This window comes from Lontra canadensis, unplaced genomic scaffold (assembly GCF_010015895.1).
Source record: "Lontra canadensis isolate GAN:19392208 unplaced genomic scaffold, GSC_riverotter_1.0 scaffold192, whole genome shotgun sequence".
Taxonomy (NCBI): domain Eukaryota; kingdom Metazoa; phylum Chordata; class Mammalia; order Carnivora; family Mustelidae; genus Lontra; species Lontra canadensis.
Window position 1 is genome coordinate 1,271,395 of NW_022631186.1, and position 22,676 is coordinate 1,294,070.

The 22,676-nt window shown below is 36.9% G+C and overlaps 1 protein-coding gene across 1 annotated transcript in view; it reads right to left on the bottom strand.

Annotated features, from left to right (window-relative positions):
* Positions 1-22,676, bottom strand: part of ZDHHC15 (zinc finger DHHC-type palmitoyltransferase 15) — a 162,218-nt gene that overhangs the window by 87,439 nt on the left and 52,103 nt on the right. Inside the window, exon 3 of the mRNA XM_032847726.1 lies at positions 9,070-9,164. Within this exon, the coding sequence (XP_032703617.1) occupies positions 9,070-9,164 (95 nt within the window). The remainder of the gene's footprint in view (positions 1-9,069; positions 9,165-22,676) is intronic.

Below are 22,676 nucleotides of genomic sequence, written 5' to 3' on the forward strand. Positions count from 1 at the left end.
CCCCCTTCTCTGCCTGCCTCTCTGCCTACTTGTGATCTGTCAAATAAATAAATAAAATATTAAAAAAAAAGAATAATCCATCCTAATACAGCAGAATACACATTCTTTTCGAATGCATATGGAACATCCAGAACAGATCACATATTAAGCCACAAAACAAGTCTCAACAAATTAAAAAAGGTCAAAGTAATACCACTCATCTTTCCTGACCAAAATGCTATGAAACGAAAAATCAACAAGAAAAAAAATTAGAAAGTCTAGAAATACATGGAGGTTGAATAACATGCTACTAAACAATGAATGGGACAACCAAGACATCAAAGAGAAAATAAAAACACATACATGGAGACAAATTAAAATGAAAACACAATCATGCAAAACCTATGGGATACAGCAAAAGCGGTGCAAAGAGGGAAGTTTATAGCAATACAGTCCTACCTCAAGAAGCAAGAAAAACCTCAAACTGAATGTTTCATCTAAAGGAACTAGAAAAAGAGAAATAAACAAAACTCAAAACCTGTAGAAGGAAGGAAATAATGGAGATTCGAGAATTAAATGAAGGAGGTACTAAAAAAAATAGAACAGATCAATGAAAGGTGCTGGTTCTTTGAAAAGATACACAAAATTGATAAAACTTTAGCCAGATTGATGAAAGAGGGAGAAGTAAAAAAAAAAAAAACAAAATCATGTATGAAAAAGGAAAAATAACTACTGATACCACAGAAATACAGTGGATTATAAAAGAATCTCATGAAAAATTATATGCCATCAAACTGGATTACCTAGAAGAAATAGATAAATTTCTACAAATATAAACCTCCAAAAATTGAATCAGGAAGAGAGAAAATTTGAACAGACCATTTAGCAGCAACAAAAGTCAATCAGTAATCAAAAAACTCCCAACAAATAAAAGTCCAGGACCAGATGGCTTAACAGGTGAAATTTACCAAACATTTAAAGGGTTACTATGTATTCTTTTCAAATTATCCCAAAAAAAGAAGAGGAAGGAAAACTTGCAAATTCATTTTATGAGGCCTGCATTACCCTGATACCAAAACCAGATAAAGACACTACAAAAAAGGAGAACTACAGGTCACTGTCTCTGATGAAAAGAGATGCAAAAATTCTCAACAAATTATAACAAAATTAAATACAATAATATTTTAGTAAAATCATTCACTGTGATCAAGTGGGATTTATTCCCAGAATAAAAAGGTGGTTCAATATTTTTAAATCAATATGATACATCACATCAATATGAGAAAAGATGAAAAACATATGATCACTTCAATGCAGAAAAAGCATTTGACAGAGAACAACATCCCTTCATGACTAAAATAGTCAAGAAAGTAGGTTTACAGGGAACATACCACAACATAATAAAGGCCATCTATGACAAACCCATAGTTAATATTATAGTGGGGAAAAACTAAAAGCTTTACCCCTAAGACCGGGAAAAGCCAAGGACGTCCACTCTCACCACTTTTATTCAACACAATACTGGAAGTCCTAACTATAGCAATCAGACAACAAAAAGAAATAAAAGACATCCACACTGGTAAGGATAAAGTAAAACTTTGAGTATTTTCAGATGACATGATATTCTATATTTCTCACCGATCAGAAAGGATGAATACCCACCATTTGCATCGACATGGATGGAACTGGAGGGGATTATGCTAAGTGAAATAAGTCAAGCAGAGAAAGTTAATTATCATATGGTTTCACTCATATGTGGAACATAAGGAATAGCATGGAGGACCTTAGCGGAAGGGAGGGAAAACTGAATGGGGAAAAAATAAGGGGAGACAAACCATGAGAGACTCTGGACTCTGGGAACCAAACTGAGGGTTACAGAAGGGAGGGTAGTAGGGGGATGGAGTAACTGGGTGACAGGTATTAAGGAGGGCACCTATGTTGATGAACACTGGGTGTTATATGCAACTAATGAATCATTGAACACTGCATCAAAAACTAATGATGTATTATATGTTAGCTAATTGAACATAAAAAAATCAGTAGAGTGAAAAATCATAACTTTTAGAAGTCTCCTACAGAGGGGGATGTGACTGGCTTAAAGGTGTTCAGGTGGAGAAGTGGGGCAGAATACCAGGTGTGACAGCATGGTTGGAGGATCCCTGGGTATATAAGAGGAATCAGTGATGCCTAACTGGCAGCAGGGAAGCCGTTTGTGAAGAGGGAGTGTGGGTGCCACCTTTGTGCTCTGTGTGTTATAAACTGCAAACTGCTAGATGGTCATGTGACCCTTTTCCTGGGAAGGGTCCAGCAAAATACAGAAGCATGGTGAGACAGTTCCCCCTCCCCCAGGAGTAAGAGCAGTGGTCCAAGCTGCAAGAGGCCATAAATTTTGAGTTTTGAAACTCAGTCATGTGACTGAGATAAAAACGCTTGCTCACAGGCCAGGTGAACACAGTTCTGATGGAAACTGGGGAGACAAGAGTAATTACTGTTCTGTGAGGGCTTACTGAAGAGTGGAGGGCAAGAATTTTCAGCTTGGGGGCTAGAAGGTAGGGCATAGCCAATATTCAATCCACTCAGGAGTTCTGAGAGCCTTCAGGGAGCAAAACAGCACCACCTAGTTGAGTCTAGAGCTGCTTACACCAAATCCTGCTTCTCTTAGGATGGCAAGTGCTTTTCCACTAGGGTAAGTCCACCTGAGAATCAGTTACAACAGGCCCCTCCTCCAGAAGAGCAGAACAACCAACTCACTCTCACCAAAATTCCTGTTAAGATTTTTTTTTTTAATTTGACAGACAGAGATCACAAGCAGGCAGAGAGGCAGGCAGAGAGAGAGGAAGGGAAGCAGGCTCCCCACCGAGCAGAGACCCTGACATGGGACTCGATCCCAGGACCCCGAGCTGAAGGCAGAGGCCCAACCCACTGAGCCACCCAGGTGCCGCAAAATTACTGTTTATAGAGGGCTGGAAAGCTTCACCTCCTGGGGTAAACAGTATACAGCATTCTTTGCATTTTCATTCTTTAGTCTTTTAGTATTATTTTTTCATTATTTATTTTTTAAATTCTTTTTTTAATCTTTTATAATTAAAAATTTTATATGTGGCTTAGATATATTATTGTTTCCTTTCGTTGTATTTTTATATATATATTATATATATATATACATATATATGAAAGAAAGAAAAACATATATATATATATATATATATGTTTTTCTTTCTTTCTGACTTTGGGGTCTAGTTTCTTTCAACAAGTGGACCAAAACACATTCAGGATCTAATTCTAAGTTTTTGTTGTTTTCTATGTCTTTCTTCTTTTCTTTCCTGGACAAAATGGCACGATGGAGAAATTCACACCAAAAGAAAGAATAGGAGGTAGTACTCACTGCCAGGGATGAATACTGATATAAGAAAGATGTCTGAATAGAATTAAAAATAATTTTAAAGATACTAGCTTGGCTTGAAAAAAGCATTGAAAATACTAGAGAATCCCTTACTATAGAGATAAAAGAACTAAAATCTAGTCAGACTGAAATTTAAAAATGCTATTACCAAGTTACAGTCCAAAGTGGACACCATACAAATGAGAATGAAAAAAGCAGAAGAAGAAGTCATGATGTAGAAGACAAAATGATGGAAATTAAGGAAGTTGCAAAGAAAAGGTAAAGAAAACCATTAAATCATGAAGGTAGACTAAGGGAATTCAATGAATCAACAAAGTGAAATAATATCCGTATTATAGGAATGTTAGAAGATGAGGAGGGGTAGAAAGGGGCAGAAGGTTTATTTGAACAAATTATAGCTGAGATTTTCCTAATCTGTGAAAGGAAACAGGCATTCAAGTCCAGGGAGCACAGTGAACCCCCTCAAAATCAACAAAATAGGTCAACACTTCAACATATTATAGTGAAGCTTATAAACTACAAAGAGAAAATTCTGACAGCAGCTTGGGGAAAGAGGTCCTTAACACACAAGGGTAGACACAAAAGGCTGGCAGCAGACCTGTCCACAGAGAGCTGGCAGGCCAGAAAGGACTGGCATAACATATTCAGTGTGCTAAATGGGAAAAATATGCAGCCAAAAATACTTTATCCAGGAAGAATGTCATTCAGAATAGAAGGGGAGATGAAGAGTTTCCAGGAAAATCAAAAACCAAAGGATTTTATATTTTTTAAAGATTTTACTTATTTACTAAAGAGAGAACGAGAGAGAGAGAGAGAGAGAGAGAGAGCGAGTGAGCATGTGTTGGGGAGGGGCAAAGGGAGAAGGAAAAGCAGACTCCCCGCTGAGCAGGGAGCCTGACCAGGGCTCGAATGCAGGACCATGGGACCATGACCAGAAGCAAAGGTAGATACTTAACCAACTGAGCCACCCAGGCACCCCCAAAACTAAAGGAATTTGTGAACACCAAATCAGCGCTGCAAGAAATATTAAAGGGGATCCTTTGAGCAGAGAAAGAGCCCAGATAGGAACAGAGACATTCTACAGGGACGGTGACTTTATAGGTAATACAATGGAACTATATTCATATCTTTCAATAATTATTCCAAATGTAAATGGCCCCAAAGCTCCAATCAAAAGAAACAGGGTAGGGGCGCCTGGGTGGCTCAGTGGGTTAAAGCCTCTGCCTTCGGCTCAGGTCATGATCCCAGTGTCCTGGGATCGAGCCCCACATCGGGCTCTCTGCTCTGCGGGGAGCCTGCTTCCTCCTCTCTCTCTCTGCCTGCCTCTCTCTGCCTACTTGTGATCTCTGTCTTTCAAATGAATAAATAAAATCTTTAAAAAAAAAAGAAACAGGGTATCAGAAGGGATAAAATAAAGAAGACCCATCAATAAGAGACTCACTTTAGATCCAAAGTCACCTCCAGATTGAAAGTGAGGGTGTGGAGAACAATTTATCATTCTAATGGACATCAAAAGAAAGCTGGAGTAGCCATCCTTATATCACACAAACTGATTTTAAACAAAAGACTGTAGTAAGAGATGAAGAAGAACACTATATTATAATAAACAGTCTATCCAACAAGAAGATCTAACAAGTGCAAATATTTATGCCCCCAACTTGGGAGCAGGCAAGTATATAAACCAATTAATAACAAAATCAAAGAAACACATTGATAATAATACAAAAATAGTAGGGAACATTAACACCCCACTCACAGCAATGGACAGATCATCTAAGCAGAAGATCAACGAGGAAACAAGGGCTTTGAATGACACACTGAAACAGGTAGACTTCACAGATATATTCAGAGGATTTCATCCTTAAGCAGGAGGACAAAAATTTTTCTTGAGTACATGGAACAGTATCCAGAAGAGATGACATACTGGGCCACAAATCAAGCCTCAACTGGTAGAAAAAAAAAATCGAGCTCATAGCCTGCATATTTTCAGACCACAATGCTATGAAACTTGAAGTCAACCACAAGAAGAAATTTTGAAAGAGCACAAATACATGGATGTTAATGAACATCCTACTAAAGAATGAATGGATCAACCAGGAAATTAAAGAACAATTTAAAAATACATGGAAGCAAAAGAAAATGAAAACATGACAGTTCAGAACCTTTGGGATGCAGCAAAGGTGGTCCTAAGAAGGAAGTATATAGCAATACAGGCCTTTCTCAAGAAAACAAAAAGTCTCACATATGCAACCTAACCTTATACCTAAAGGAGCTGGAAAAAGAACAACAAATAAAGCCTAAAACCAGCAGAAGAAAAATATTAAAGATTAGAGCAGAAATCAAAGATATAGAAATTAAAAAAACAGTAGAACAGAACAATGAAACCAGGATCTTGTTCTTTCAAAGAATTAATAATATTGATAAACCCCTAGCCAGATTTATCAAATAGAAAAGAGAAAGGACCCAAATAAATGAAATCATGAATGAAAGAGGAGAGATCATAACCAATACTGAAGAAATACAATTATAAGAGCATATTATAAGCAATTACATGCCAACAAATTAGACAACCTGGAAAGTATGGATGCACTCCTAGAAACATATAAACTACCAAAACTGAAACAGGAAGAAATAGAAAACCTGAACAGACCCATAACCAGGAAAGGAATTGAATCAACATCAAAAATCTCCCAAGAAACAAGAGTGTAGGACCAAATGGCCTCCCAAGGGAATTCTACCAAAAAAATGAAAGAAGAATTAATACCTATTCATCTGAAACTTTTCAAAAAAATGGAAATGAAAAGATGAGGCCAGCATTACCCTGATCCCCAAACCAGACTAAGACCCCACCAAAAAGGAGAATTACAGGGCAATATCCCTGATGAGCATGGATGCAAAAATTCTCACCAAGATACTAGCTATTTGGATACCACAATACATTAAAAGGATTATTTACTACAACCCAGTGGAATTTATTCCTGTGTTTCAGGGGTGGTTCAACATCCACAAATCAATCATAGTGATACAACATATTAATAAAAGAAAGGACAAGAACCACATATGATCCTTTCACTAGATGCAGAAAAATCATTTGACAAAATACAGCATCCTCTCTTGATAAAAAGTCTCCAAAATGTAGAGATGGAGGGAATATACCTCAACATCATAAAGGCATATATGAAACCCACAGTGTATATTATCCTCAAGGGGAAAAACAGAGCTTTTCCCCTAGGGTCAGGAATATGACAGGGATGTCCACTCTCACCATTGTTGTCCAACATAGTACAGGAAGTCCTAGCCTCACCAATCAGACAATAAAAAGAAATAGAAGGCATCCAAACTGGAAAAGAATAAGTCAAATTTTTACTCTTCACAGACGACATGATTATCTAGAGAACCCTAAAGACTACCCCAAAATTACTAAAACTGATACAGAAATTCAGCAAAGTTGCAAGATATAAAATCAACCCACAGAAGTCTGTTGCATTACTATACACTAACAAAGAGACAGCAGATGGAGAAATCAAGGAATCGATCCCATTTACAACTGCACCAAAACCCATTGCATACCTAGGAATTAACCTAACCAAAGAGATAAAAGATCTGTACTCTGAAATTTATAAAACACTTATGAAAGAAGTTCAGGAAAACACACACAAACACAAAAGGAAAAACATTCCATGCTCATGGATTGGAAAGATAAATATTGTTAAAATGTGTATGCTACACAAAGCAATCTTCACATCCAGTGCAATCCCTACCAAAATACTGCCAGCATTTTTCACACAGCTGGGACAAACAATCTTAAAATTTGTATGGAACCAGAAAAGACCCTAATTAGCTAAAGGAATGTTGAAAAAGAAAACCAAAGCTGGTGATATCAGAATTCCAGACTTCTAGCTCTATTACAAAGCTGTAATCATCAAGACAGTATGGTATGGGCATAAAAACAAACACATAGATCAATGGAACAGAATAGAGAACCCAGAAATGGATCCTCAACTCTATGGTCAATTAATGTTTGATAAAGCAGGAAAGAATATCCATTGGAAAAAAGACAGTTTCTTCAACAAATGGTGCTGGGAATATTGGACAGCCACATGCAGAAGAATGAAACTTGACCACTTTCTTATACCATACAAAAAAATAAACTCAAAATGGATGAAAAACCTATACGTGACACAAGAATCCATCAAAATCCTAGAGGAGAACACAGGTAGCAACTTCTTTGACCTTGGCCACAGCAACTTCTTGCTGGGCAGACCTCCAAAGACAATGAAAACAAAAGCAAAAGTGAACTATTGGGATTTCATCAAGATAAAAAGCTTTTGCACAGTAAAGGAAACAATCAACAAAACCAAAAGACAATGGACAGAATGGGAGAAGATATTCACAAATCACATCTCAGATAAAGGGTTAGTATCTGAAATCTATAAAGAAATTATCAAACTCAACACCCATAAACAAATAATCTGTCAAGAAATGGGGAGAAGATATGAACAGACATTTCTCCAAAGAATACATGCAAATGACTCCTGTGAAAAAATTTTGAACATCATTGAGCATTAGGGAAATACAAATCAAAACCACAATAAGATATCACCTCACACCAGTCAGAATGGCTAAAATTAACAACAGAAGAAACAACATATATTGGTAATGATGCAGAGAAAGGGGAACTTTCTTATACTACTGGAGGAATGCACAAGGCGCAGCTACTCTGGAAAACAGTATGGAGGTTCCTCAAAAAGTTAAAAATAGAACTACCCTACTACCCAGAAATTGTACTGCTAGGTATTATTCCAAGTGATAAAAAAAATATTGATTTTAAGGGGCACATGCACCCCAATGTTTGTAGCAGCAATGACCCCAATAGCCAAAATATGGAAAGAACTCAGATGTCCATTGATAGATGAATGGATAAAGGTGATGTGGTACACACACACACACACACACACACACACACACACACACACAGGAATATTACTCAGCCATCCTAAAAAATGAAATCTTACCATTTGCAATGATGTGGATGGAACTAGAGAGTATTATGCTAAGCAAAATAAGTCAGAGAAAGACAAATACCAAATGATTTCACACCAGGTGTCATTTAAGAAACAAAACTGATGAAAATAGGGAAAGGGAGGGGAAAATAAGACAAAAATAGAAAGGGAAACATACCATAAGAGTCTCTTAACTATAGGAAATGAACTGAGGATTATTGGAGGGGAGGTGGATGGGGGATGGGGTAACTGGGTGATGGGCCTTAAGGAAGGCACTTAATGTAATGAGCACTGGGTGATATAAGCTATTAATGAACCACTAAATTTTACTCCTGAAGCTAATAATATATGTTAACTAAATTGAATTGAAATAAAAATTTTAAAAAATAATTATATCATTAATTCAAATAGTGGTTTCTTAGTTTCAAAGTATCTATGGCCAGTGATTTTATGATAGATTATCCTTCTATAGACTATCCTACCCTTAATTTACCTTTATCATTAAGAGGACTTTTTAAAAATTACCTTGAATCTCTTCTCCTTAAAAGAAGGCTATTTGTTTCTTTTCTCATCTTCTTCTGTTCTTTGGGGGTTTTGTTTGTTTTTTTTTTGTTTGTTTGTTTGTTTGTTTGTATTTCTGCTTTCCTGTCTCTTTAGCCTTTAGGAAGTAACCAGGATTCTTACCTTCTGATTTGGCTGTTGTGGGAGTGTAAATATAGACTTCCAGTAGGTCCAGGTAAAGAACACAAAGATGGCATGGTAGAATATGAGGTAGATAACTGAAATTTAAGAGAAAAAAATCAGTGTTTATATTATCTTTTTTGTCTATTTCTAGCAGTTCAAAAAGATGTAAAACTAAACAACAAACTTCTGTTATGTTTTATTACCAAGTATTTTCTAGTATAATTATAAAATGTTAATTTTTACCTTTCCCCATGAAGTGACAGAAATAAGTTACAGTGCCAAATTTTAAGTGAGACCTTCTGGAAGTTGTATGTTTTAAAAGTTGCCATGTGATTCTAAAACTAAATGGAAAATGTTCTTTATGACAATGTGAGGGAAGCTACTATAGCCACTTATCATTATCTGTCATTGTATGTGCTAAAAGATGACAATGATAATATTTGCACAACACTATAGAGTTTACAACATGATTTCATAATACTATCTCATTTTATTGTTTCAATAACTTTGTATGACAGGTAAAAGGGTAAGGACAGTTGGTTAACTATTAGAAATAGTTAATGATCCAAAGTAATACAGCTACCATATAATGTATCCAGGTCTTAAACACAGGATTACTGACTATAAATCACAAGTTCTTTTCAGTATCCTCAAAGACTACATATTCATTTTTTTTGCAAGCCATCTGGATTCATATTTATTGAATCCAGTAATTAGAGACATCTTTTCTAGCACTAGAAAGCAAGGTTCCACATGACTTCATAACTGCATCTGGTTAGCGTCATATGCCAGAATAAAGGCTGGTAGGGGAATAATCTGCAAGTCCTAATTTTACATAAGAAACACTATTAAACTTAATATAAAGATGACAGTGAACTTTCACTTACAGCATCAACATTGTCAAGGTCATTATTTACAGAGCAGTCACTTTCAACTTTGTTAAACCAATAGAACATGACAACGTCTTCAGATTATATACTTTTGAAATGGGAGTTGTATCTACAATAGTTGTAAAAGTTGCTTCCATTGCTTGTCTTTCATATTCTTTGCCTCTTGGATAGCTCTTCTGATATAAAAAAAAAATTCACTGTTCTCCACAGAGGCCATTATAAGCTGATAGTCATGTTGCTGTTTCACTGTGAGTTCTCGTGTGGCAAGGTATTATTACCTCAATCAATCAGAAAGACTCAAGGGATTGATGACTCAAGACCAAGTTAACAGGGCTGAGTGCCTTATACATATATGGCTGAATTGAGAAAACTGTACTCTCTTGGCCCAGTGCTCCTAGTCTTATGTTGCAAGTCCTTTTTTATGTGCTTCATTGGTGTAATTATGAAATCTCATTTTCAAATTCAAGCAATAAAGTAAAAAGTAAGATCCACCACACACAGACATCTAGCCTCCCACCTCCCCTCCTAGGGCATTACTACCCGTTTGCTGTTTGCATATGTTTGCTGCATATCATTACAGATTTCTTTATACACAATATAAACATGGAATTTTTATAATATTTAAAAATGTTTTCATTGTATTTCTTTTGAAAGGTAATACATTCACAACATTCAAAATTTGAAGGCATAAAACAGTACACAGTGAAAAGTTTCCCTTCCATCTCTGTCCCTCAGCCACCAAGTTTCCTTCCTGAAAATAAAAATGTTAGTTTCATGACTTCATTCGTACCCTTTAGGATTTTATACATATAAAAACACTGGGGGCGCCTGGGTGGCTCAGTGGTTAAAGCCTCTGCCTTCGGCTCAGGTCATGATCTCAGGGTCCTGGGATTGAGTCCCGCATCGGGCTCTCTGCTCAGCAGGGAGCCTGCCTCCTCCTCCTGTCTCTCTCTGCCTGCCTCTCTGCCTACTTGTGATCTGTCAAATAAATAAAAAAAAATCTTAAAAAACACTGAAACAGTGTGTTTTTTTCCCACAGAAATAGTATTCTATATATAGTTTTGTACCAATTTCTTTTTCACCTTCTATAAGTTGTAGATCATTATATTTAATATAACCTACAAAGAATAAGCTTCCTCACTCTTTAAAAATGTTGCATGAGTTTTCATTGCATCAACGTGCCATAATTTATCTGAAGTGTTTCTGATGAAAATTTAGTTTTTTCTTTTTCTCTTGCTACTACAAATAATGCTGTAATAAAAAAATTGTATATATGTCTGTGGCACATATACTAAATCTATAGGGTCAGTTCCTTAAAGTGGGATTGCTAGGCCCAAACATAGGCCTTTTGACAGATGAGGTCAAACTACCATTAAAAAAAAAATAAGTTTGTTTTTTCTGGTGTAGGAGAACCATAAGGTTACACAGGGCCACTCAGGTGATATTCAGGACAGGCATGCCCAGGCATTGCAGGGCAGAACTCAAGGAGAGCACTCACATGAGGGGAGCATAGGTATCCTGCTCACACTGAATCCACCAAACTCCCAGCCACCTATCCACTGACAATTCCTGCTGCTGCCCCACCCATGCACTTTCCCACACCTGTTCTGTGGCTAGGCACCAGAAGGTTCCACATGGCCACTCACTGGGTTGTGGCTCCCCGAGTCCTGTGATCAGTGTTGGGGTGGTACAGCGAGCAAGACTGTGGTTAGAAGGGACCTCAGACATTACCTGCTCCAACACTTATTTCACAGGTTCAATTAAGGTACCTACAAGGGTCTGTTACACTCTGTCATCTCCCTTGTGGTTTCAGGTCATGCCAGAGTGAAGATATCAAAGTTCTATATGTATCACCCCACAAACTAGAAGAATTTTCCTCTTAATAGGGAAGAGGGGAGATAGTGGTGGAGTAGGAGGACCCTAAGCTCATTTCAACTCATGAACACAGCTAAATAACAATCAAATCATCATAAATATCCCAGAAATAGACCAGAAGACTGATAGAACTAGAGAACTATAAGGAGAGAAGAGGCCACATCAAAGGAGGTAGTAAGTGTGGAGATATAGTTTAGGGGATATAGTAAGGGTTGTGGATGCTATGCAGGGAAGGGAGATGTGGTCATGGAGAACGAGAGAGAGGGAGAGAGAGAGGAAGGGAGAGAGAGAGAGAGAGAATGAGAGAGAGAGAAGCACACAGGGGGATACAAAAGGTTTCTCCAAAGCCATTGGCTTGGAAAATGAGAGGGGCTGAATTTCGTGAGTTCATGCAACCAGCCTAGAGCTTTAGGGACCCCTGGGTGGCTCTGTTGTTTGTCTGCCTTCAGCTCAGGTCATAATCATGGGGTCCTGGGATCAAGTCCCACAGTGGACTCTATGCTCAGCAGAGAGTCTGCTTCTCCATTTTTCTTTCCCTCTGCTTCTCTTCTCTGCTTGTGCTTGCTCTCTCTTTCTCTTAAATAAATCAATAAATAAAATCTTTTTAAAAAGTGAGAGACATATTTCTTTATAATTAATTACTTTTTAACTATAATTATTCTTATAAACGGTTGGGACAATGAGTTTTTTAAGTGTGATGCTCTAGTGAGATTCCAGATCACTAGAAAAATCAAAGGGCTTGTGAACAGTATTCCTGAATTGCCACTTGTCATTGACATTGGAATGAAACAGGAAAATATCTTTTTTTTTTTAATTTTTATTTATTTGACAGAGAGAGATCACAAGTAGAGAGAGAGAGGAGAAAGCAGGCTCCTGCCTAGCAGAAAGCCCGATGTGGGACTCGATCCCAGGACCCTGAGATCATGACCTAAGCTGAAGGCAGAGGCTTTTAACCCACTGAGCCACCCAGGCAGCCCGGAAAACATCTTTTTAAAGCAAACAGGCAGGTAGAGTCTTTTGCTTATCTGGTAGTGATCACAGTCATGGGGCATTGGAAGCAGCTGGAGCTGTGATTACCACATGAAAGCCAAAACCTTTCAAGTGTTTTTTTTTCCCCTTCCACATGTGCAAATGTTTTCAGAAGAAGAAATCAGCCATAAGGAACATGACCAACTGCCAAAGAAAAATCTTTAAGCATACAGTTTTTCTGAATTTAGTCACTGTGTTGCACTGTGAATATTCCATTATGGAAGCAGCTTCTGAAATGACAAAGCTACTTGAACTCTTTTCCTGAAATAATAATTCGTAAACATCTTGATAAAAATGATGGAATCTGAAACCACATGGTGGAAGAATCATAAAGTTGTTATTAGCAACATCTTTTGCCAGCAGGATGCCTTTCTATTTGTTGCTCCCAGGAACTAATGGAAAATGAGTGATTTTGTGTGTGTGTATGTGGTGTGTATGTATGCACATGCATACACTTTCTTGTGTGAATAAGAAGGAATGCAGCAGATAAGCTGCTCTAAACGCAGCAAGATGAGCACCAAAATGGGGAAAAGAGGAAAATAATGATATTTTACTGTATATATTTAGACAAATAAATGCTAAGACTGTTAATGTGGCAATTATCCAACATACCTCTTTTCTTAAAAGCTATTGTTGAAAACTGTTTTATTTAAAAAGACATTTTCTATAATATCTTTTATAACATTTGATGACTCAAAGCATTTGAGTTGGTAGAGTTGGGTAATGGGGAGGAGGGTATACCTTTCAACTACATACCATCATTCCAATAGGAACAGCAGCTGTAGCTTTAGCAATTGAAAGAATCCTCATTAAAATCCCCATTTTTGGCCCAAGATAGAAATTCCCAGATTACCAGGGGGAAATTTGTCAGTGAGACAGTCATCTCTCTCTTTGAGTAGTAGACACCTATCAATGAGGTTTTGATTCTAATATTTGAGTTCACTGCCTTAACTTCCTTTCACTGCCTTAAAAACTTGAACAAAGAGTTGTACCTTCTCTCTAAGCTATTTGAAGGATTATTTGGAGAGAATGGGGTTGGAGGCCCATAGATTGTAGCCAAAGAGCTAAGGATAATTCATGAGAACACAAAAATTGTCCAAGAGTTGTTCCCATTATTTAGCTACCCCTGCCCCAGGAGAATATAAGATTTTCTCAAGTTGTTTTTTAAAAAGACTTTATTTATTTATTCAAGAGAGAAAGAGAATAGAGTGAGAGGAAGAGAGAGTGTGAGAGCGAGCACAAGCAGGCGGAGGGGCAGAGGGAGAGGAGAGAGAGAATCCCAAGCAGATTTAATGCTGAGTGCAGCCACTGGGCTCGATCCAACAACCCTGAGATCATGACCCAAGCCAAAACCAAGAGCCAAATGCACACTCAACTTACTGAGCCACCCAGGCACCCAAAGAGTGGCTTTCAAGGTTTAGTCAGCTACTCCTTAGGAGTCTGTCTGATGGTAGCATCAAATTCTAGTGCCAATATATGGCATCACATTTTAAAAGAGCATGATTTTCCTTATTGATATCAATTTCAAAAGTTAGGGTTATCTCTCAAATATCCTATATTCCCTTAATTATCCATTTGGTATCTACCATCTGTCAATTTATATAAACCTTTTATGAAGCTGATTATATCTTCAGTCTATACCAATTCTGGGAGGTAATGAGTTTCATATGTTTTCCAGCCCCTGTGCAAAGCAGGGCTTCATTTTAATTGTCTTAAACTCAATATTTCTTCAGTTAAAAGAGCTTTCTATTCCCAGCATATTGGAATTTGGTAAACAATACAAAGCTAACAAAACATATAGGCTTTGTGTATTTATAAACTTGGATTATAGCCCTTCTGTTTTTCTATGCTGAAGAGGCCTCTCTCTTTAGTCTGTTTTGAGCACTGAAATGCCACACAAAATTACAATGGATTTGGATTCAGATTATTTGGGTTTGAATTCTAGATCTGCCACTTAATAAGTATGTGTCCCTGAGAAGCTGGTTAACTTTGCTGATCTGATGATACATGTATACACACATACACACACAATCAACCTTATCAATTTGCCTCACAAAGTTTAGAGAACTAATTGACTTAAATGTAAAAGGATCTCATATACTCTTAGGACTTAGTTGACATCAGTTTTCTTCCTCTCTTTCCTTCCTCTTAAGTCTTAGTGGTTTGTGTTCTGAGATATGGTGGTAAAAACTACACAGACTTCAGAGGAAGACACACAATGGCTTTGTTCAAAAAGAGGAAAGTGGTTTGTTTGATAATGTTTACTTAATGTTTACTTAACACTTCATTGATTCATTGTGGAAATAAATAAGTATACAAGGCAACATCACTTAGGGAATAACCTTTGGCCACTTTCCCACTTTAAAATTGATAGTTGGAATGCCACCATTCTGTATGTATCATTTGTATTAAGTATAGCCCAATGCCTCCATGTTGTCAGGGATACTCACAGTCAACACCAAAGCAGAACAGAGAATCTCTACTTTCCACATAGTAGCTACGGATTTGTAAGCCAATTTTTCACTGGCTGGGAAAGTGGCTGGGGTTATCACAATCCTAGCTTGGTTCCCTCAGAATGTATTTCCTTTTTTTGATGCAACCAATAAATTCTGTACCTCATTAATATAATGTTGGCTTGATTTATTTTAATATAAAATTTTATATTTGGAAAAGTCCTTAGATATCATTTAGATCAACAGTCTTCATAATGTATAAATGTATAAATCTGCTTTGCACTATTGCTAACAATTGTTCATCCAGCTTTTGTTTGAATACCTGAAGTAATGGGAAACTTAACTCTTAGGGCAGCCCATGCTATTGTTAGATTTTAGGCACATCTTCCTCATATTAAGCAGAAATATGTCTCCTGGTAATTCTCTCCCATTGTTCCTAACTTTGCTCCCTGGAAAGAAATCATATTTGCTTAAAAACAGACTCATATCTATACATTTAATGATCTCTTACAACTCAATAATAAGACAAAAGACTCAATAAAAAATAAGTAAAAGACTGAGATACTTTTAAAAAAAGAAAGATGGCAAACGAGCACATGAAAAGGTACTTATTATTAATCGTTACATAAGTGCAAAGTAAAACCACAAGGAGATACCACATTACGCACAATAAAATGTTTTAAAATCCCTGACAACACCAAGTGACAGTGAGGATGTAGAATGACTAGAACTCTCATATATCACTGATGGAGATGCAAAATAGTAGAACTACTTTGCAAAACAGTTTAGCAGTTTCTTAGAAAGTTAAACATACAATTACCATACAGTCTAGCAATCCACTCTCAGGTATTCACCCAAGAGAAATAAAAACATACATTTTTGTGAAGGCCTGTACATTGATATTCTTATCAGCTTGATTCATATTAGCCCCAAACTGGAAAAAACCCAAATGTTCATTTATTTGTGAATAAATAAGCAAACTGAGGTACATCTATAATATAGAATATTACTCAGAAGTAAAAATAAAAAGAAACCACTCAGATATGCACTGACATGGATGAACCTTAAATGCACATTACTAAGTGAAAGAAGCTAGATACAAAGGGTTATGATTCAATTTATAGGACATTCTAAGAAAGGTAAAACTATATGAAGAGAAAACAGATAATTGGTTGCCAAGGTGAAAAGTGATAAGACAGCTTATAAATGGGGAAGTGGGATATTTTGAGGATAATGTAAATATTCTTTATTTCGATGGTGGTGGTGTTTATATCACTGTATATATTTGTCAAAACTCATCAGCCTGTATATTTATAAGAATGATTCTTATTGTATATAAATTATATCTCAATAAACATGACAAAAAAAAACCCCCAAAGAGATCTAAAAATGAGTCTTTTCTGGGGTGATGTTATGCAGCTAACAAGCCAAGGAACAAAGGCAGTCATTGGGAGCTGGAAGAGATAAGATTTTGTATCTTCCCTTAAGCCTCTGGAAGGAGCATGGCTTGTAGATATATTTTCCCACTTCTGCCCTCTAGAACCATCTGAGAATAAATTTTGGTTGTTTTATGCCACCATGTTTGTCATAATTTGTTATGATAGCCCTAGAAAATGAATACAGTCTATACTGTTTTTTCATCCATAAATGAGCCTATGATAATACTTCATAGGGCTGTGATGAGAAGTAAATGAATCAATACACCTAAGGTACATTAAAGCAGTAGCTGGCACATAAGTGGATTTGAAATGGTATTTTTAAAATGATTTTACTTATGTTAGAGAGAGAGAGTGCACGAGTGGAGGGGAGTGAGGAGGGCAGAGGGAAAGGGAGACTCTCAAGGAGACTCCACATTGAGTGTGAAGCCCAACACTGGGTTCAGTCCCACAACACTGAGATCATGACGTGAGCTGAAATCAAGAGTAGGTGCTTAACCGACTGAGCTACTCAGGCACCTCTGAAATAGAATGTATTATAATTCTCTAACCTTAGTTATCTTTTAGTCTCCAGTCCCTTTATCTGTTAACTGGTAAAAATAAAAATATTGACCAACAACCTCTAAACAAACAAACAAAAATGGGCCTCTTCCTTTGCTATCTTTTCATTTTAGATTTTCTAACATTTAGCATAATAGGTAGCTATTTATTCTGACTTCCCAGCCTAACATTTTCATTTTTCTGATAGTCATATTTAAATGTGATGGGAATTCTACTCTGTATGATAGAAACCAGTGCCAAGTGGTATGCAGCAACGGTAGGAAACAAAATCATGACTCTGAAACAGCATTCGCTGCACTCTGCTGATCTTTCCTCACACATATAGATCTCATCATTTTGGCTCCATATATGCCCCCACTAAGGCATAAACTGTTGCAAGAGGGTGTTGAAGGAGTCATATTGGGAAGTACAAAGGAGCGTGTAAGTTCTAGCTCAGGCCACTGGGAAAGGATAAAAGCAGGGGAGTAATAGCTTTGAAATGTACATTTAGATGTAGCTATATTAAAAGAGACTTGTCAAAATGTGAAGGAGCAAAATTACTTTTTAAAATTTTTACCAAGTTATAATAGACATCACTGGATTTTTATTTTATTTTTTAGTTTTTTTTTTCATTTGAGTATAGCTGACACACATTAGATTAGTTTCAGATATACAACATAGTGATTCAACTTCTCTATACATCATGCTATGCTCACCAGAAGTGTAGCTACCATCTGTCCCCATACAATGTTATTACAATATCATTTACTGTATTCTCTATGCTGCACCTTTTATCCCTGTGACTTATTCATTCCATAACTGAAAGTCTGTATCTCCCATTCTCCTTCACCCGTTTTGCCTGTCCTTGAACCCCCTTCCCTCTGGCAACCATCATTTTGTTCTCTGTATTTATATGTCGGATTCTTTTTTTGTTTATTCATTTGATTTGTTATTTAGACTCCACATATGAGTGAAATCATATGGTATTTGTCTTTCAAAGTCTGACTTATTTCACTTAGCATAATACTCTGTGGGTCCATCCATGTGGTTACAAATAGATCTCATTCCTTTCCTCTCCCCGGTTGAACAGCCATTTTGTTGTTTATGCGGTAAAAGTTAAATGGACCCTGCCCCCCCAGGGGAACTTACTTAAAAGCAAGTCCGGGAAATCAGTCCCAGGTAACAAAGCCCAAATACAAGGGTGGGTCAGGTCAGGTGGAGATAACAGCCCAAATGCAGGGATGAGTCAGGTCAGGTGGAGACATCCAATCAGTAAAGAGCGCATACTGTCTCCCTAGCTACCAAGGAGTGTGGGCCCCGCCTTTTGGGCACCAATTCTGACCAAGGTGATAGGCTAGTTCAAATAGCTACTATGGGGTGAATTGTAATTCAATTGGCCACCCATGTGGGACCTAGCATGACTGTGCAGCTTTTTCTGTGTGTTACAATCTCATTGACCCCACCTGTGTGTCGCCAGGCCCAACCACATGGCCTTTGCTCTATAAAAGTTAGTCTGTAAGGCAGGGAGGGGTCGTCACCCTCTCTGTAAGGCGTGTCCCCCGACCGGTCCGTTTGCCGGTCGGTTTGATTCTCGATGCTTGGCACGAAATAAAGCTTTGCTTGACCTTCGTTATTGGGGGACCCAACACTTTCCTTCATGGCTGCATAATTTTCCACTGTATATATACACACTTTTTTGTTATCCATTTGTAAACTGACAGACACTTAGATTGCTTCCATATCTTGTTTACTGTAATTAAATCTGCAGTAAACATAAGGGTCCATATATCTTCAAATTAGTGTTTTCATTTTCTTTGCGTAAATACCAATTAGTAAAATTATTGGATCACATGGCATTTCTATTTTTTTTTTAACCTCCATACTGTTTCCCACAGTGGCTATAATAAATTTACACTCCCAACAACAGTTCTTGTGTGTTCTTTTTTCTCCATATCCTCACCAGGACTTGTTATTTCTGTGGTTTTGATTTTAGCTATCCTGACAGATGTAAGGTGATGCCTTACAATTTTGATTTGCATTTCCCTGTTGATGAGTGATGTTGAGCATCTTTTCATATGTCTGTAGGTCATCTGTATGTTTTCTTTGGAAAAATGTCCATTCAGGTTTTTTGTCCATTTTTAATTTGGATTGTCTTTCCAAAAAAGACATTTTTTTTGGTGTTGTGATGTTTAAGTACTTTATATATTTTAGACATTAACCTCTTATCAGATACATCATTTGAAAATAACTTCTCCCATTTAGTAGGTTGCTTTTTGTTTTGTTGATGGTTTCCTTCACTATGCAAAAGCTTTTTTATTTTGATGTAGTCTCAATCGTATACTTTTACTGTTGTTTCCCTTACCCCAGGAGACATACCTAGACATATGTTGTTATAATTGATGCCAGAGAAATTACTGCCTGTGTTCTTTTCTAGGAATTTTATGCTTTCAGGTCTTACAGTTAGGTCTTTAATCCAATTTGAGCTTATTTTTGTTTATAGTGTAAAAAAGTAGTCCAGTTTCATTCTTTTGCATATAGCTGTCCAGTTTTCCCAGCACCAGTTAATAAACAGACTGTCTTTTCCTCATTGTATGTTCTTGTCTTCTTCATCATGGATTAATTGATCATATAATTGTGGGTTTGTTTCTGGGGTCTCTTCATTTCCACTGATCTATTTTTGTTCCACTGTATCTACTTTTGTGCCAGTACATACTGTTTGGATTACTATAGCTGCGTAGTTCATCTTAAATACTGGAGTACTTGAAATCTGGAATTGTGATACTTCAAGCTTTGTTCTTCTTTCTCAGGATGGTCCTTATAAAAGTAATCAAGTCAAGATGAGATACTGCATTAGGGTAGGCCCTATGACAGGTGTTCTTATAAGAAAAGGGAAATTTAGATACAAAGATACAAACATAGAGAAGATGGTCATGCAAAGACAGAACAAGAAAAGAGCTATGTTGCCACAAACCAAAAAACACAAAGTATTGCCAAGAATCACCAGAAGCTAGGATGAGGCAAGGAAAGAGTCTCCCCTGAAAACTTCAGAAGGAATATGAACTTGACTAAACCTTAATTTTGAACTTCTAGTCTCCAGAGCTATGAGAGAATAAATTTCTGTTCTTAAAGACACCCAGTTTGTGATAACTTGTCATGACAAACTTGGAGAATTAATACAGTTCCCGATAAATTCCAATCTCTAATGCTCTAAGAACATTGTAAAAGTAACAAATAGGTACAGACTTTGGTGTCAGAGGTACCCAGGATCAAATCTTGACTTTGCCACTTAATATATATATATTTCCTTTGGGAACTTAATGTCACTAAGTTTCACTTTCTTCATCTATAAAATTGTCATAAAAGTACCTGTTCTACACGGTGTGTAAAGCACTAAATAAGATGATGTATGTAAGTCTCTTGGCATAGTACCTGGCACTATGATAAGTACAAAATAAATAGTAGTAGATATTATTATTGTTATTAACATTGGAAAGGACTTAAAGGTCTTTCTTCTAAGCAGTATAATATATTTTAGGACTATAATTCCTACTACTACCTTTATAAATATATTGTCAAAAGCCATGCATTCATATTTTGTAAGTAGAGCAACTGAGATAAAAAGAAGTAGCATATGTTGACCTAGTCATGCTGAATCCAGTGAATAGAAAGAACTAAAGCCTAGATAATCTGAACCACAGTCCTGAATATTATATATTGTATAATCCTTGTTACACAGGATTCACAATTTCTTTTTTAAGACATGAGTACATATCTTTTTCTATAGATCATTAGAAACAAAGTCCATAATAATAATTTTGCTTTCATAAGACTGTTTTACATAGATGATCTTATTCAGCATCATAGTATCTGTATTTTGAAGATCTTGATATGAGGATCTGGGATGCACCAGATGTTAGAAATTTAATAGGGTTCAAGGATAGGTGAGGATAGGAGATGAATTTAAGAATGACATCAGGCACAATATGTCAGAAAAATACAAATATAATCAAGAGTAACATATTGACCATAGTTGCTTATCATCAAAAAGGGCCATTAATCATTTTAAGTAAAAGTTTCACTCATCCTTTGAGAATTCATTTGCATACTAGTTTCATACTAAATTCTCTGGTTTCCCTTTAAGTTAAAAATAGTTGTAGCTATTTACCTTTTTAGAAAAAGATGTCATTCCTAAATACTTGAACTTCTGTGGGCTAAATTGTGTTCCCCCAACATTTACATGTTGAACTCCTAACCCCCAATACCTCAGACTGTGACTGTATTTGGAGATAGGGTTTTTTAAAGAACTTAATTTAAAATGAGGTCCCTAGGGTGAGCCCTAATCATTATGACTGGTGTCCTTATAAAAAGGATATTAGGACACAGAGAGTGAAGACCATGTAAGGACACAGAAAGATGGCCATCTACAAATCAAAAAGAAAAGTCTCAGGAGAAACTAACCATGATAGTATCTTAATGTTGCACTTCTCACCTCAAAAACTGTGAGAAAGTAAATTTCTGTGTTTTAAGAATTCAGTTTGTGGTACTTTGTTATTGCAGCCCTAGCAAGTTAATATAAGAATGATTTAGGTTTCCATTTAAAAATCCAGAGCATAGGGGCGCCTGGGTGGCTCAGAGGGTTAAAGCCTCTGTCTTCGGCTCAGGTCACGATCCCAGGGTCCTGGGATTGAGCCCCATATTGGGCTCTCTGCTCAGCAGGGAGCCTGCTTCCTTCCTCTCTCTCTCTCTCTCTCTGCCTGCCTCTCTGCCTACTTGTGATCTCTCTCTCTGTCAAATAAATAAATCTTTAAAAAAATCCAGAGCATAGAAGTATTTGCTTTGTGTCTACTTCTTGATTATATCAATCTTGACTTATTGGTCATATATGAGACATCAGAAAGTTGAAAGGGCACTGGGAGGAAACAGTTTGGGCCACGGTATGATCTATTATACTCACATTCATACTGCACAGGAAATCTTCAATCAGGTTTTGAGCACTTATCTCAGTGTTCTTAATAATAGACTATTTTATACTTATTACTGTAAAACTACTATATAATGTGGATTTGGGGAACCAAATGAAGCTCTCTTTAGAGGCTAACCTACTTCTAAAAGAATATTATATTGCAGCACAGGGGTAGCTCAGTCAGTTAAAATTTGACTTCAGCAAGGTCATGATCTCAGGTTCCTGGGATCAAGTCCAGTCCTGGGATCGAGCCTGGCATTGGGCTCCCTGCTCAGTGGGAATTCTGCTTCTCCCTCTCCTTCTTGCTCTGCCCATCCCACTTCACTCATGCTGTCTCTCTCAAATTATTAGTTTTAGAGGTAGAATTTAATTATTCGTTCATTGCATATAACACTCAGTGCTCATTATATCATGTACCCTC